This window comes from Balaenoptera ricei, chromosome 14 (genome assembly GCF_028023285.1).
Source record: "Balaenoptera ricei isolate mBalRic1 chromosome 14, mBalRic1.hap2, whole genome shotgun sequence".
Taxonomy (NCBI): domain Eukaryota; kingdom Metazoa; phylum Chordata; class Mammalia; order Artiodactyla; family Balaenopteridae; genus Balaenoptera; species Balaenoptera ricei.
The window spans coordinates 49,193,025-49,210,435 of record NC_082652.1 but is presented as its reverse complement, the minus strand read 5'-3'; the positions used below and the strand labels follow the sequence as shown (position 1 = coordinate 49,210,435).

The 17,411-nt window shown below is 38.5% G+C and overlaps 1 protein-coding gene across 2 annotated transcripts in view; it reads right to left on the bottom strand.

Moving 5' to 3' along the window:
• ASXL3 (ASXL transcriptional regulator 3) overlaps positions 1-17,411 on the bottom strand; it is a 171,681-nt gene that overhangs the window by 46,184 nt on the left and 108,086 nt on the right. For both annotated transcript variants that reach the window (XM_059893908.1, XM_059893907.1), the window contains one exon: positions 16,771-16,934. In XM_059893908.1, coding sequence (XP_059749891.1) covers positions 16,771-16,934 — 164 coding nt within the window. The remainder of the gene's footprint in view (positions 1-16,770; positions 16,935-17,411) is intronic.

Genomic DNA, 17,411 nt, shown 5'->3' with positions numbered 1-17,411 from the left:
CCGACTGAAAATTCTGGATTGAAAAGTAAAATAACTAAAATGAAAATTTCACTAGAGGGGCTCAACAGTAAATTTGAATTAGCAGAAGAAAGAATCAGCAAACTTGAAGGTACAGCAATAGAAATTATGCATTCTGAAGACAACAAAGGAAAAAGGATGAAAAAAATGAACAGAGTCTCAGAGAAACATGGGAAACAATTAAGTGTATCAATGAATACATAACAGGAGTAACATAAAGAGAGGACAGAGAGAAGGAAGCAGAAAAATAGTCAAAGGAATAATGGCCAAAACGTCCCAAACTTAATGCAAAATGACCTAAAAAATTGAAGAAGCTCAACATACTTTAAGTAGGATAAATATGAAGAGATCCACACCCAGACACATCATAGTAAAAATGTTGCAAGCCAAAGAGAAAAGTTTGAAATAAACAAGAGAAGAAAGACTTATTATGTACAAGGGAACTGCAATAACATTAACATCAATCCAAAAATAAAATGAAGGGAAAAATCCATTTACAATAACATTAAATATAATAAAATAGTAAGGGATAAATTTAACAGAAGAAATGAAAAACATACTCTGAAAACTAAAAAAAAAAAAAAATAGTTGAAAGAAATCAAAGAAGATATAAATAAATGGAAAGACATCCCAAGTTATGGATTAGAGGACTTAATCTTGTTAAGGTGGCAATATTCTCAAAAGTGATCTACAGATTTAAGACAATTCCTATCAAAATTACAACTGGCTTCTTTACAGAAATTGACAGGCTGATCCTAAATTCATTTGGAAATTCAGGGTCCCAGAACAGACAAAACCACCTAGAAAATGAAAAAAAAAAAAAAAAAAATTGCAGGACTCACACTTCTAAAAATCTAAAGGAAATTTTTTTTAAATATAAAAAAAAAAGATTAGAACAGTTTAGGTATTGACACAGAGAATATATTCTTAAGCTAGACACGAAACTCCACATCATACATGAAAAATCAAATTTTCTACAGAGCTATGGATAATTTAAAAAGAGACTATAGACGTTTGAGGAAAAACAGAAAAATCCCCAAAGCTTCTCTATCACAATAGCATTTAATCATATATTATTCTGACCCAGCTCCCTCCTTCCAGTTTGCTTGTTCACCTATTCCTACTATGACCATTCTTGGGCTCATTATGACCTGCTGTCCCCTCATCACTTTACTTTCACCCAGTCCATTGTTCCTCTCTTTTCATCATTCCCTTCCTTGTCAAGTTTAGATTTTCTGGCTCATCATGTTCCTATGATTCTTGCCCTTCTCATCATCTGGATACGCCCATATGACAAAAGCCCAATCCATGGTGGACCTTGCCATTCTACAGCCAGTACTTTTGGAAAAATCCACTCTTTAAAGCAGACAGGTTTGCTAATGAAGTCTTCAACTCCAGGCCACGTATCACTCACTCTCCAGCTAGCTTATTCTGCTGCTTTCAGTGAACTCAATTTCTCACTCTTCAGTGACTATTTCAAGCGCCATTCACCTCAAGCTCTTTACCTTCCTCCCTATCTCAACATACCCATCACTACCAGTCCATGATTTTGACTTCTACCTTTTCTAGGGGGAAGAAGAACCTGTGGTGATCAGATGGGAAACCCCTAGACTTTCTATTACCAAATGTCACACCCATCTTCTTCACCCGCTTTCTTCCTTCCTTCCAGTTTTCCTGGAAATGGTGCTCTGCTTCCTTTCTAAGGAACACCTCTCCACCCGTGCTCTGATCACTGCCTTCTCCACCCCTGCCTTTTAAGAGATCATTATAATAGGTAACCAATTTCCATTTTTACTTTGACTATTTAACTGCTCCCTCTCAATGGGTCCTCTACTCCTTTGACAATAAACATACTAAATCCTCCCCCACATGAAAAAAATTAATCAAACAAAACCCCACCTCTCTTCTTCAATCATGCTGTTCCAGTTACCCTTACGACTGTTTACACTTTATAACAAATTTCTTAAAAGACAGGCCTGTCTCAATTTTTTCCTTCCTTTCTTCTTTAAATCAATCCTGAACCTATTCCAATCTGGCTTTCCTCACTATCAAATAAACCAAAGAAATGGTTCTAAAAAGTACACTAATGAGAAACAAGGAATTAAAATGATCATCATTTGTAAGTGATATGATTATCTGGAAAACTCAAGGGCATAAAATGAAAAACAATGAAAAATCATCAAAAATTGAGTAAGATGGCTAAGAAAAAGAAATAGCTTTCACATACACAACAATTCTATTACAGAAGGAAAGACCCCATTTACAATAGAAATTTTTAAAAGAGAACAATGGCCTCAAGGTACTCAACAAGAAATTCTTAGATCTAAGAATTTTCTCAACAAGGAATTCTAAGATCTAAGAAATTCTAAGATTTACATGCAGGGGAAAAAATGAAGCAGTCTATCCAAATTGTCTCCTTCCATTCTCTTTTGAAGCCACTTCTAACTGGTTTTTCCTCCCTATCATGCCTCCAAAATTGCTCTTGTCAAGACCACCAGTGAACTACACATGTGAAATCTGATGGTGACCTCTCCATCATCATCTATTCAATACTTAAGCCTTAACAATATAAACCACTTACTCCTTAAATATTTACTCCCTTGATTTCAGTGATACAAACACATGGTTTTCCTCTACCTCACTTCATTGGCTATTACTTTTCAGTTTTATTTGCAAGCTTAATCCCTTTTATTCAGCCATTAAGATATGGAAATCTCAAGGCTAAGTCTTGGGTCCTCTTCTCATTCTATTCTATAGTACATGTCATTTATATCCATGGTCTTAATTAACATCTATATGTTGGTGGTTCCCATTTTTTTTTAAACTCCTGCTTAGAACTCTAACCTTCAGACCTATGGAGCCAATTTCTTATTCAAAATTTCCATACAGACTTCTCAAAGGCACCTCAGATGCAACATGGCCAAAACTAAAAACATGCTTTTTTTCCAGTTTTACCTACCCCAGTAAATGGCACCAACCCATTCATCTATTGGCCTAACAAGACACTGAAGCTGAGTATCAGAGGAAACCAAGGCAGTTATAGTTTCCAGGAAGAGAATCATAGGACCAAAGAAGAGAACCAGAGCACCACAGAGAGAAAGTTCTGGACTTCTCCTTGGAGGAAACAATCAGGGGCTGGGCAAGAACTACTCACAGTCTGTTGTCACCAGGCAGACTGGAAAAACACAGGCCTCAGTAATGGGGAAGAATCTGCCACGGACTGAACACTTCTGGTTCTGCCTAAGACAGCTTAAGGTTCCAAAGTATGGAGCTATTTACAAATACAGGCATATGTCATTTTGTTGTTACTCCACTTTGCAGATAGCGCGTTTTTTACAAATTGAAAGTTTGTGGCAATCATGCATCAAGCAAGTCTATCAGCGCCATTTTTCTGGCAGCATTTGCTCACTTTGTGTCTCTGTGTCCTATTTTGGGAATTCTCACAATACTTCAAACTCTTCCATTATTATTGTATCTGTTATGGTGATCTGTGATCAGTGATCTTTGATGGCACTATTGTAATTGTTTCAGGGCACCACAAACCACACCCATATAAGAAGGCAAACTTAATAAATGTGTGGGTTCTGACTGCTCTCTCTGAAGGCTCAGATGAGGGTTAGCATTTTTTAGCAATGAAGTACTTTTTAATTAAGATATCTACATTGTTATTTTGGATATAATGCTGTTGTGCACTTAAGATACTAAGTGGAAACATACTTTTATATGCACTGGGAAACTAACAAGTTCACGTGACTTGCTTTACTGCAACATTTACTTTATAGTGGTGGTCTGGAACCGAATCCAAAATATCTCCGAGGTCTGCCTATACCTTAACTACATCAAGCTCACTTCCATGCCTGCTCACAAGCTTCCTCTCTCTTCTTGAAAATTATATTCCCAGGGCCTTCCTGTACACTCCCTTCTTCAATGTTGTTTCTCCTGCTAGACTATAAGCTCCGTGAAAGCAGACGCAGGACAATCTCATGTAACATAGTATCCCCAATGTCTAGCACGTTGCATAGCCCACTGTAAAACTTCAATTACTATTTTAAATACAACTAATTTTTCCTCAATCGTCTTCAGCTTACTAATAGATATTGTCAAAATCATTTTTATTGTTTCAGTAACACACAGAGGGTCTTGTTCTCTGAACTGTCACACTGGCTCTATTTTTTGAACTGCCACATCTTTCCTATGTCGCATTATTGATCTGTCTTTTCACCGTAAGACAGGGAGGTCAGCAGGTGCTGGATCATTACTGGATATTGAGATGGTCTCTTCAGAAACTCTGTTGGACCCTGTACAAGTCTTTCAGGCTCAGATAAGACAAAAGTGCATGTTTACCCCACTGATGCTTCCCCAAGTAAAGGTTTGCACTTGTGGGGAGTAGCGATTCATTCTTTAATAAAAAAACGTATTAACCACATGTTTAAGGATACATCAGTGAGGCTAGGGCTCCCTTTAGCTGGCAAAACAGCCAGCCTTTGGACATAGAAAACCAGCCAACCCCTTAGGCAAGCATAGGCTGGAAACATTTTCTGCAGTGGTAAACGTCCGCAGTTGAGAGACTAAATCCTAGGGAACATTTCCAGAGAGCAGGAGCCAGATAGAGATTTGTTTCTCCCGAAGGCTCCACTCTTGCCTCTGGCCCTGACAACTCAGCTGGCTTTGTCTAAGGTGATTTCTACAGTCCCTTTCAGTGAAATCCCACAAACAGTTCTCTATAGGCAGTCACTTTCACTTTGGACACCTCTTAGTTCCATCTACTCTCACCTTCATTGTCTCCAGCAGAAACTCCTCACAGTTTCTGGAATCTGGATGGCATTCTTCCCCCAGGTTCCAGGACTGATAAAGAAATATACTGATGGGAAAAAGCCAGTGTCATTTTAATGGGAATCTAGAAGCAGAGAAGTAAATTAAATATGCAGACTTATACTGCCACCTCAATCCAGAGGCTCAAACGTTATTAGACTGTTTACTTCCTGCCTATAATTGATTCTTTATTCCTTTACACTGACCTTTAATAAATTTTACAAATGGAATCAAAATATTTTCTCAGGCAACTTTATTTTTTGAATAGGGTTTGATAACTACTATGAGTTCTAAAGGTGATTTAATAAGTGAAATCTGTTCTCTTCTTTCTACTCTCGTGCCTAGTTTAAGGGTAAGTCATTGTATGACACCTGTCCCTAATGGTCCACGGTGACCTTGGCATTACAATGCCCCTTATGAAAAGGAGAGGCACTGATATGTAATCTGCCCTGTGCATGACTCCCTTTCTCAAATTCTAGTCATTTGTATGATAAAGCAAGGTTAAAGTTCCTTATTCTCCATTCCTGTATAAACTGGTAGTTAAGAATTCAGCATACACATATTACTAAATAATTTATATAACAAAAGGTAATTATGCAAATATTAGATGACAATAGTAAATATTTATTAATCTGATATGCCAATGGCTGGTGATCATACAGGGCCAAAGACACTCCCACAGGCCACGGGGTGGCCACTTAGTATTCAATAGGAAGGAGAAAAAAAGTGGTTTAATGCACAGAATGGGATGTTGTCCAGGTTAAATAAGTCTGTGCTCTTCAATTGACTACCTTATGCACGGGACAGAGTAGGCTCCACTTGTTGGATTGCCTATTACGTGCAATTACTTGCACATCTGTAATTCAATCCAGTCTAAACATTATTTGATATACACTGAAGCAGATCCTGACAAGCATAAGTTGATGTTAACTATCCAGTTAGCTAAGAAATGAATAATATCCAGATGAAATCACTTCCCTGCATGAGCGTAAAGCTCAAATGGCGAGAATGGAAATAGCAAGGCGTGGTCTGCAAGGATATCTTTGGCCATGTATGATTTACTATCACCAGTAAGTGACTTAGGCTGGAAGGAATATTGGATTTCCTAAGTACTTTAAGATATGCTTTCAGAAGCAGGGAAAAAGCCAAAGTGTCAGTTCCATTAAAATAATTACATCTCAGGTACGTGCTTACTTCTACCTAAAGGCTTAAGATATGAGTATTTTTTCACATCTTTAATAGTTTTAAATTTTTATAATGTTTGGTAAACTGACATTTCATTGCATATGCTATCTGTAGAATAAAATAAGGGTATAATTTTAAAATCAACATATACAGTACATAGAGCAATCTCTAAGAGGAGCCTGAGTTATTGCAAATGTATGAGCTATTTCCATGGAAGAAAAAGATGGAAAGCCCTTTCCCATTTGCATTTATAAAGGCTGCGTGACTCTTTAAATATATACACTGATGCCAACAGAGCCATCAGAAATCAATAAATCACATTCTCATGTGCTGTAAAATGTCTGACACACACATTCATTTTCCTGGTCCGAAATGCTCTGCAAAAGGGACTGTGTAAATGTTCCATTTTAGTTTAATGACATTCTCCACAGTTAAAATGATGTGCATTATTGCCAGTGAGTTCAAAAACCTGAAGAGCACAAAGCTAGATAGGGTTTTAAAGAGACTACATAGTACATATCCTTCATAGTACATATCCTTCAGTGGCCCATCATTTAACAGACCACAGACACACAGATATGAATGCAGAACCAAATCGGGAGATTAGTAAGAATGGATTGAAATGCTGCAAGTACCATTTGGACAAAAAAATAACAGGCATAATTTATTTAGAAGCAGCTGGGGGATGGTCCTATAAGTATTTGGAGAGACAGTCCTAATAGGCCGACGCCACCGAATGGAGAAAGAGATGAACATCACTTAAAAATGATACAGACGACAGAAATGACAACAACCTATTCATCAGTGACGTTCAACCTGAAAGTGTAACAAAAACCTAAATACGACTCCACTTGAGTTGACATTTATTCCACCAGCTGCCATATATTTTAAAAAGGTCTCAAAATTGTTCTACGTGGACATCGTTTATAAAGTACAAATTCTTAAAGAAGGGATCTGTTATGTATAATCTAGAAGGTTCTAAGAATTCCGCAAGCACATCTTGCAGAGAGCTAAGCAGAAAAGGCACATCTGAAATGAACCCAAGCCCTGAATTTATTAAGCCAGTATTCCTACGTGGGGACTGAAGGAAGAAGTAGCTACAATTCTGCCTGCTCACTGGCACCGACCAGTGTTGCTCTGGCCTCTTGTTTCTTTGTATTTGATCTCTGAACCAAAATGCTGTGGCCAAGGAGATGACATTTGACTCATGTGTTTACCCAAACCTGATCATATTCAAAGTGTGTTATTCTGAGACTCTTCATGCAAAATGTAGCTTTCTTCCTTTAATCCACATTTTCCTTTCCCTGAGACCTCCACTCACTCTAGCTCCTCTGACCTAACTTTTCTTCCTATCCAGCCTGGACCCCATAATCAACCACCCCAACAAGCATCTCACAAGTCCCCTACAACCTTTCAGCTCCTTTGTAAACCTCCAACAACCCTGGCAAAAATCCAACTCCTGGCACCAAGCTAAATGTACCAATATTTAGCACTGCGGGGTGGAAAACACAGAAGCAGACCAAGTGTGTCTGCTGGCATCTAAACTCAGGTGGGGCCTCAATGCTGTTCAGCAGCCATTTCTTCTCCAGGATGAATCCATAGTACAATCCATCAAGCTGCTTTCCAAAGCCTTTAACTCTTGTGAAACCCCTAACTCTCTAGTCTCTGAGAAGACAAATACACCACCACCCAGCTGGAAACCCCTCACTCTCCACCATACTCTTCACACTTAGTTATTTCTTCACTCCTTCTTTCCTGCTTCTCTCCTCTCTGATCTCAGAAATCAACACTTCTTTTTTTCTTAAACCAGCTTCTTTACCAATAGAGTCCATTCCTTTCCATCTCTTCTAAGACTTTCGTCCATAAATCAAATCCTCTCTCTTCTATCTTCAATTTCTTCTGACAACTGCCTCAATTTTTAGGACAAAAACATGTTTAAGCCCATCCTAGCTTTAAAAACATACCAATCTTTTGCTACTCTCAAATGCATAATAAATACTTACTGCCTAAAAGGGGTATTCAATTCTTCCTTTCCCCTCAAATCCAATTACCAAGTCATGATGATTTTATTTCTAAAATGCCTGTATTGGATAGAATTGCCCCCCCCCCGCACAAGTTCATAGGTTGAAGCCCTAACCATGTGACTATATTTGGAGACATGGCCTTCAAAGAGGTAATTAAGATTAAATGAGGTCATATGGGTGGGCCCCAACCCAATATGAAGGGTGTCTTTATAAGAAGAGAAAGGGACACTAGTGATGCAAGCATGCAGAGAAAAGGTCACATGAGGACACACAGAGAAGGAGGCTGTCTAAAAGCCGAGCAGAGAGGCCTCGGGAGAACCGAAATATGCTAGCATCTTGAACTCGGATTTGCAGCCTCCAGAACTGTGAGAAAATAAATTGCTGTTTCTAAGTCACCCAGTCTGTGGTATTTTGTTATGGCAGCCCTAGCAAACTAATACAATGTCTCATGAATGAGGCCTTTCCTTTCCACTCTTTGGCTTTGGCAAAAGTTCTTATGTTTATCAGATATGTTAAACTGGCTTTATAAGTGGCTTCCCAGGCTATATTCAATCACTAGGAAAACACTTAACTGAGCACTTACTATATGCCAGGCACAGTGAATGGGAGAAACAGAGCCACTGTCCTGGGGCTGTTTATTTTCATGAGGAAAGACAAATGAACAAATACATAAACAAGTTAATCATAGACTATGACAAGTGCAGGAAAGGAAATAAATAGACAACTAAGACAGAAAACATCCAGAGAGGCTACTTTAGATGGGAGGGGAGGAAAGAAAAGCCTTTATGAGGAGCTGACATTGAGACTCGGTGGAGAAGAATGAGCTGGCCTTGGCAAATGATGCTGAGAAAACATTCCTGGCAGGGCTGTGAGCAAGCACAGAGGCTGAGAGAGAACAGAGGCTGAGGTTTGAGGCAACAGGAAGGAAGATAGTACAGCTACACCACAGCCAGGTGGAGAGTGGGGGAATCTCTCCTCTATTCCATGCTTCATTCCTCCAATAGAGCTCTTTTTCTATAATATAATCTAGTAATGTCATGCTCCAAATGTAAAATCTTGCTATGTTCTACATGGCCTTTTTCACAGGCTTGCTCCAGCCTTCCTATCTAGCCTCAAGTTTCTCACCCTATGCCCCAGTCATCTAGAATTGTGCGTGGCTAGACATCATATACTTCTCTGCCTCTTTCTTGGGTGCCAGGGAGCATCCTGTAGGGAAAGAGCATCAACTTGGCACTAGACAAATCTGTGTTCAAATTCTGGCTCCCGCGTTTTTACTTGGAAGAAGTTAGGTTAAGTCCTTTTCTCTCCCTGATCCGCAGTTTCCACATATGAGGTGGGGTTAAAAGCAGACTCTTTGGAGAGTTACTGTAAGCCTTAGTGCTCATCCCTGTAGGAGGCCTAGCACTGTAGGTAATCAGTATTATTATTGGCACATATGTTTCCTCTACTAGGAATGCCTGACACACTTCTTAACTTGGGAAACTTCCTCCATTGTTTCGGACCTAGTTCAGTAATACCTTCTCTTGAAACCTTCTCCAACTCCCAGAGACAGAACATAATCACCTCCTCTATGTCACCTTAACACAATGCATATACTAACACCATGGCATAGTTCTGGACCTACAGGCCTTCACCTCACGCCCACCCCCACTCTTCTCTAACCACTACTTCCCTCAAGGTAGGAAGTGGAACTTATTAATGTTTATATCATCAATGCTGATCTGGCACATAATACATGTTAAATAAACACTGGTTGAATGAATGAACTATATATCCTAGTCCTCCCCCAAACCACCAGAGTCTGCTTACATCCACACCATTCTACTTCCTCAAAAGGTCTGTCATTCAGGAGCCCCCGGCAGGTACAGGTGGCGCATTCAAGTCATCATCATCCAAAGAAAGGAGATGAAAGTGACTGTTTATAAAGGTGTGGGCAGCATGCAGCGAAACCCAGAGGACAGTGCAGTAAACCAGAGCTGACGATGGGGCTAGTATTTGACCTGGACGGTAAGGGGAGAAGGGGGTGATTGGAATTTGGACGGAGAGAGCTGTGTGGCAAGGGCCTTCCGACAGAAGCTGGTCAGCGGATGTGGCCTGTGCTGACCACACAGGGCAGGTGAGGGGCTCAGTCTCACTTTTCTTCCTCCACCCAGTCCCCTGTTGGGGCTTCCCGAGAGCTGAAACCTATTAGAATCCAGAGGGCCTTCTCTTCCGCCTCCTGAGGAATTCAGGCCTGAAGCTAAAATTAACATCGGCCCCTGCATGAGGGGCTCATGATTGCTCAGAGTGGGATCACAGCGCCCAGAGGGGTGAGGTAGAGGGGAGGCCTGGGGAGGAGCTGCAGAGACAGAGCGTGGTGGTGGGGGTGGGGGGGAGGCGCCTGTACAGGACAGGCCTGATAAGCAGTGTCAGGGGTCAAGCAGGAAGGGGGGGAAGGTGCCCAAGCAGGGTGGGTGGGTACTTGGGCCGTCATGGAAAGTCAGAGCCTCAGGGCAGTAAGGAGACCATCCCCATGGGGAGGTATGCTGGCCAACATGGAAGACTGGTTACCTACAAGGGGATTAATCGACTATTTAGATATATTAAGGGTAATAGAAACTGAGTTTCTCACTGTCACTGTCAAACAGCTTTGGAAAGGCAGAAAACTAGAATGAACTATGGGGTATTAGATTAGCGTTGAAGGTATTAGTGTGAATTCATGGTTTACAAGATATAGAGGAACATATCGAAATAAATGTAGATAGAAATTGTGCTATATTTATATATAGGCTCATACTCTTTCTTCTATAAGGTGTTCCTTATCTCCAAGACACAGAAGGAGGTGTTCACACACACATGCACACACATGTATGGATGTATGCATTCCTATATATACATACATATATTTCCTAGGTCTGTCATAGATCTGGGAGAAGCAACACCCCAATAGAAAAAATGTTTCATGAGATATTGACTTCGAAATACCATCTTCCACTAAAGGGAACCATGGCTCCTTGGAGAAAGGGTTCATTCCAGGGCTGAGACAGGGAAAGTACAAGATGAGACTGAAATAATTCCATGTATTTTAAAGTAATGAAGTGCTCGAAGAGTGATGGAGACACATCAGAAGACACAGGAGCCAGCTTGAACAGGGTCCTCGTGACCAAATGTGGACAACTGGGCATAATAACCTACTGAAAAACTAGGAAACAAGGAAACCATACAGATAGGAATAAGTGGATAAATTGAGAGTCTGAAGAACAGGATATTTGCACAGTTTAAAAGAACATCCTCACAAAATACTATTTAATTACAAAGAGGGAAGAAGTAACTTTACACTGAAGAAACTCGGCAGATACATTTTAATCAAATGATCGGGAGAAATCAAAATCGTGTGCTACCTCATAGGTGCAAGGAGAATATAGCATCATTTATCATATTCCTCCCAATGGTACACAATCTGAATCTGCTCACTAGGAAATATGACACAAACTAACATTAGCTTATAATCTTCAAAAGTGTCAAAATCATGAAAGTCAAGAGATGACTAAAGAACTATTCTAGAATGAAGGACACTAAAAAGATATGACAACTAAATAAAATGACAGATTCCATACTGAATCTTGTTGCTAAAAGTGGCATTACTGGGACAGGTGGCTAAACTTGAATAGAGTCTAAGAATCACACGGTAAGAATGATCAATGCTAGCTTCCTGATCTTGATTGGCTGCACTGTGCTTATGCAAGAGGACGCCCTTGTTTGTAGAAAAAAACAGGCTTAAAGTCATAATATACTGGGGGCGGGGCGTGGGTGGGATGGATAACGAGGCTTGAAACTTCTTCTCTAATATATCTTTAAATCTTGTGAAAGTTTATGATTATTTCAAAATTAAAAAAAAAAAGAAAGGAAGACAGAGGCATCCTTTCTCTTGATGCAGTATACGTGGATTAGTCTCCATATACAGCTTCCTGGCGCAAATCAGAGTAAAGAAGGTGGAGGGTGGATCTAAAGGAACAAAGAAAAGATGTCCCACTTACTCCCCAGTGACTTCCTAATGTCCATCTGAGACACTTGCCTGTACATAACCTCCCCATTGATGATCTCTCATGGATTTGCTATTTTCTATCTATTCCCTGGCTCCTCCCATACCCTTTCTAATACACACTTTCTTACAAATATATGTATTCCTTTGGGATGGCCATGATATCTCACGGTCTCATCAAATCCCATAGCTGACAGTATAATCTATGTAAATTTTAATCACTAATTCCATCTTCTCCAGTCACAAAACCGGAATATATATATAGCCATCTTTGGACATTTCATATAGTTTATAGAAGCATCTCAACCCAACGTGTTAAAAACCAAACTCAATACCTACCCTACTACAGTGGACACTGACAGTCGACTTCTCTCCCACCCTCCATTTCATAGTCTGTAATAGAACTTCCTAAAAACCAGATTTCTAAAGTTTTCCTGACATCTCCACAGTGCACCATTTTACTTCAGGAGTTGGTGAGCACACTAAAATTCAGGAGTAGGCCTGGTTGCTTTAAGCCAATTTGCATATTCCACTTCCTCTGCTAGAGTCATTGTTTAAGAAGCAGTCACTGTGATCTACTGATACATAGTATCATTCATGTGACTCAGGTTTGTCTTTGAAATACTGGGACAGAAGTATTTTCCCCATGAATGTGAACTAATAGGCAAATATCTATTTTTTGATTCAGGTAGCCATCCTACTACAAAGGGATTCGTGTTTAGAATAGTGCCAACAAGGGAGAGATTTTTTAAAATGAATTCATTAAACACAGTTAAATGGGTCCTTGATAATAACTGAATTCCAGGACCAGCAACCAGAAGCCCACTCTAACCTCCATCTTATAATTACCTGAGCCAATAAATCCCCTTTATATTTAAGTCAGTTTGAGTTCAGTTTTCTGTTACTTGCAGTACAATGTGTGGAAAGCAAACTTAAATATAAAACTAGTTGTGACAATGTTATAAAACAACTAGAAGTATGTAAAAAATGTAATCTAAGATAACAGACCTCTAGAAAAAGAAAGAAAAGTACAAATATAGAAAAAAAAATACAGGTTGGCTTAATGATAGTTGGCACTGGCAAGGTAAATGGGAAACCTAGCTTCCCTTATTTTAAAGATGTAATAATGAAATAAGCCTTGGCTTCATTTGGCCCAGAATAGGACAGCCTGTAGGACTGCTTCAGGGGAGAAATCAGGCAGAAACCTGGGGGTAGTCAAAGGAGGGAAACAAGAAAACTGGGAATTTCAAATTTTGTAAAAATACGTGAAAACAAGCTTTCGTACAAGTGAAATTCATAGGTATTTCACATAATTACAGTACCTTCCACTTGCTCAAATAAATCTGTGTAATCAGATTCACATTTCCATGCCTTTTCTACTCATTCTGGCCTAGAAAATGGTGATGTTCAGCGCCTTTTGGGTTTTTATAAACTGAAGTGAAACAGACCAGTTTCGGAAGGTTGTTTCATCAAGTTGCCTGTTCCTTTCTGCTGGGAGATAGGGCTGAGCTCAACTCCAGCAGGGCCCGGAGAAAGAGCTCTAAACTTCTTGATGTCAAATGTTGATAGGCCCACAGTGTCTTCCTGTCCTCCCAAGTCACCCTAAATAAAATCTCCATTTGCCTTCCAGACCTTCTACAGACCTTCTTCTTCCAGACCATCCCATAGGCAGTGTCATTTACTCCCACTCTTCTGGGTTGAAAATATGCCGGGAATTCAGTCCTTTTTCTTTTCCAAGGCCAATGTCTAAGGTCAGACTCTTATCTCTTATTTCCACTACTGTGACTGTCTCTTACCCAGTCTCCCTGGGTCTTATCTTTCTGCCTCTCCAATACATTTTTTACAGGGCTACTGGCTCCTAAGAGAACATAATGACAATATTTTATTTATCCTTTGGATCTTCTTCTCCTACCCTATGTCCAGGTACTAAAATATTTATTTAAATTATGTTATGTATGCTGTTTCTCATTTGAGAAATCTCTAATGGTGCCCACTGGTTTCAGACAAACTTAAAAGAGCTTAATCTGCAACCAGGGTCATCGAGGTTTAGACCATATTACCCTTTAGCACAGCATCCTACCACACACACAGCAAGTCTTTGTAAATGACAAGCTCTCCCTCTGTAAAATTCACTTTCCCTTGGCTCTACTTAAAAAACACCTATTAGTCCTTCAAGGTTCAAGTTAAGTATCTGTTCCACCATAAAATCTTCTCCAATACTACTTTCAGATTAAAGTTCTTCATCCTTCGTGCCTTCTGAGGACTTTATATTTCTATTTGACATTTATGTTACTCTGTCTGGTCTTATACTAAATTTGGTATAGATCTATCCAGTTATCAGACTTCTTTCCTAGTAAAGAGGAAACTGTATTTCAGCATGAGGTTTTCTTTCTCCTCCGTCTGTTATTCCTCTGGAAGATTCATTCCTGAAGTCTCTGTATTTAGCACAGTATATGCAGCACATAATACATGCTCAGTAAGTATTTCTTGAATAAATGATTTCCCAATGGACTACATGTTCTTTGAGAACAGGTATTGTGCCTTATTCATTTATATTTCTCACAGTGACTGGATAAAACTGAGTAACAGAAACTGCTACAGGTTGAATTCAATATTAGGCTTATTGAGACTGCCTCCTGGGTTACTGAAATATTTGGCTAATCCAAGGACAATTTGTCATTTCTTCTTTCCAAAAAGATTTGAGTACTTTATATATGCCAAATCTTATTCCAGGAGCTGGAGGTACAACTGTAAACAAGACAAATCACACATATGCTGAAGTGCAGGCAACAGTCACGCAGCTAATAAATCCACCTCCCCCTGCCAAAAAATAAAGTTTTTCTAAACACCTGAACTCAATCCTCAGTCACACCAGCTTGAAACCCAAGAATGATCAGTGGCTTCTCTCTATACCTTGCTTCAAGTGTTATTTGACAAAATGTAAAATTGCCACCACTGGATGATGGTGCTAATGATGATGGTGGTGATGATGAAGGTGACTGCACGGTCCTACTCCTCTTCAAGTTCAATGCTATTCTCCAAATTCAAGCCCTCATTCTGCCTTTTGGAATAACTAAGATTGCTTTCTAACAACACTTTCATGCTTCCCATCTCTAACATTCCCTTTTCAGTATTGCCAGAATAATTTTCTTAAAAAGCAGTGATCTTATTACATTATCGCTCTGTTCAAAAGCCCTCAGTGTCTTTGCACTGAAAACACAGCGTGAACACTGTTTAGACTCTTTAGCCTCATACTCAAGGCATCTTCCAAAATTGACTTCTAATTTGTCTTTCCAGACTCATTTGCACTGTTGTTCCTATAATCCAGACTCCCACAAAATTAGCTTTTGATTTTGTATCTTTGAATCTTTCACATAAAATACATCTCCATCTACTTTATTCAAATTCTGCCTATACCTCTAGGCCCAATTCAAGGATCTTACATTTGTCTCTGATTTTTTCCCTTCTACATATAAAAGCTCAATTTACTTTGTGCTCTCCCCCTTAAGCTTACCTGTTTCTACCTCATATTTTCATTATTCAGGAATATAGCTTCTGTATCCAACTAGAGTGTATTTAATCATTGATTCAATAAACATGCAATAGGCACTTACTAATAGCTATTTCCATTATTCCAAAGCACCAAACATGTATTATATTCATAGTAAATACTGAACAAATTTTCGAACAAAAATGTACTCAAAGTCAAAATAGTATTTTTCTAAATATGAACAATAATCTCCACCAAAGAGATACATAAGAATGATAGAAGACAGCAGCTTATCAAATTTTAAGTATGTATGAAAGGGTGGGTAAGTTAGGAGAAAACAGAATCAAATAAAAAGCTAAGAAAATTTATTCAAAATAATATGGAAATATTGAATCAATCTTGCCCATTTCAATTTATGGATGTACCTATCATTTTGAGATGCAAATTCATAAACACATGCACATTATGTCCATCAACTGGAAACTATATACAGTGTCAAAATTTATTGAAATGAGAATCACAAGGAAATGTAATAGTTTTGTGAAATTTAATAAAAGTTTATGCGATGAAATATTTTTTTTCTTTTCAAAGGAAACAGCTTTAGAGGATGATTGATGTCTCCTATTATGAGTCTATATTTGTATTTCCTTATTTTACAGGCTTTTAAAAAATACAAAAATACACTTAAAGCATTCTTAGTTATACTAAAAAAAAAAGATAGAAGGTGATTATTTATAGGCAATCATATTCACGATGATAGACTCTCAGAAGCCAAATCCAAACATAAATTTTAAATGGTTTTTGGAAAGAATTGAGAATGAAAATATTTACATAATTTCTTAGAAACCCTGGCTTTTTATTGCTGCACTTCAATATTCCCTCAGGGCAAGGGGGAAGCTACTTCAAAGATTTATTTGATAATGGAACGTTTGATTTCTTTGTTTTTCCTTCCCAATGTGGGTAGGTCTGTTGTTTTCACTCTATGGCAATGTGCTGTATTTTAAATTTTGAATTTGCTCACTAGTGATAATGAAAAATGAGTCTGTTTAGGCAGATTAAGCAAACACACCAATGCTAGCATTTAAGTATATAAATTACATAATTATACTAGATTATTAGAAAACTATCCATCCATGTATCAGTCATCTTCGATAACAGACCTGCAAGTTCATAATAATATAACTGGTGACTAATACCAAATGTCTGAAACTTCTACTTACCTGCCTATCCACTTCTGGGAGCAAAAGCAGGAGGTATTGTTGAAAATGCTGAGGTAAGGAAGCAAACGTATGTTTATTTATTAATGCCCTCAAGTTAGTGTTGACAAGAATAGATCCCGGGGTTTCTATGTCAATATCCTCAGCTTTGGTCCATTTCAAGTGTCCTGTGATAAATAAGCAAGAGGTATGAATTCACTATAGATTGGGAAAAACATACACCTGTACACACACATATGTAAACTGACTATATATATATATATATATATGTATATATGTATATATATATATATTTGATAATGTATTTAATTCTATCTCTTTTAAGAATGATATTTCAGAACGAAATCTCCAAAGTTTCTTTGGGTTTCTATCTTGCCTTAGTTGTCTTTAATTTTCATAATGTCTACTTCACTCAATACCATCTGTATTTTTAACTCAAAGTAGCACCAGGTCTAGATAAAGAAGTATTTTAATTACGGTCTTCCAATTAATCAGAATCCTCAAAAACTTTAGGAGCATAAATGGTAACAACTACAGTTTTTGTAGATTCTATAAGACCTAGGATCAATGATAACAATAAGAGTGCTGTTAATTTTAACAGAGATAATGAGAGCATTATAGCTGATAGCTGTGTGCTCCCCAAG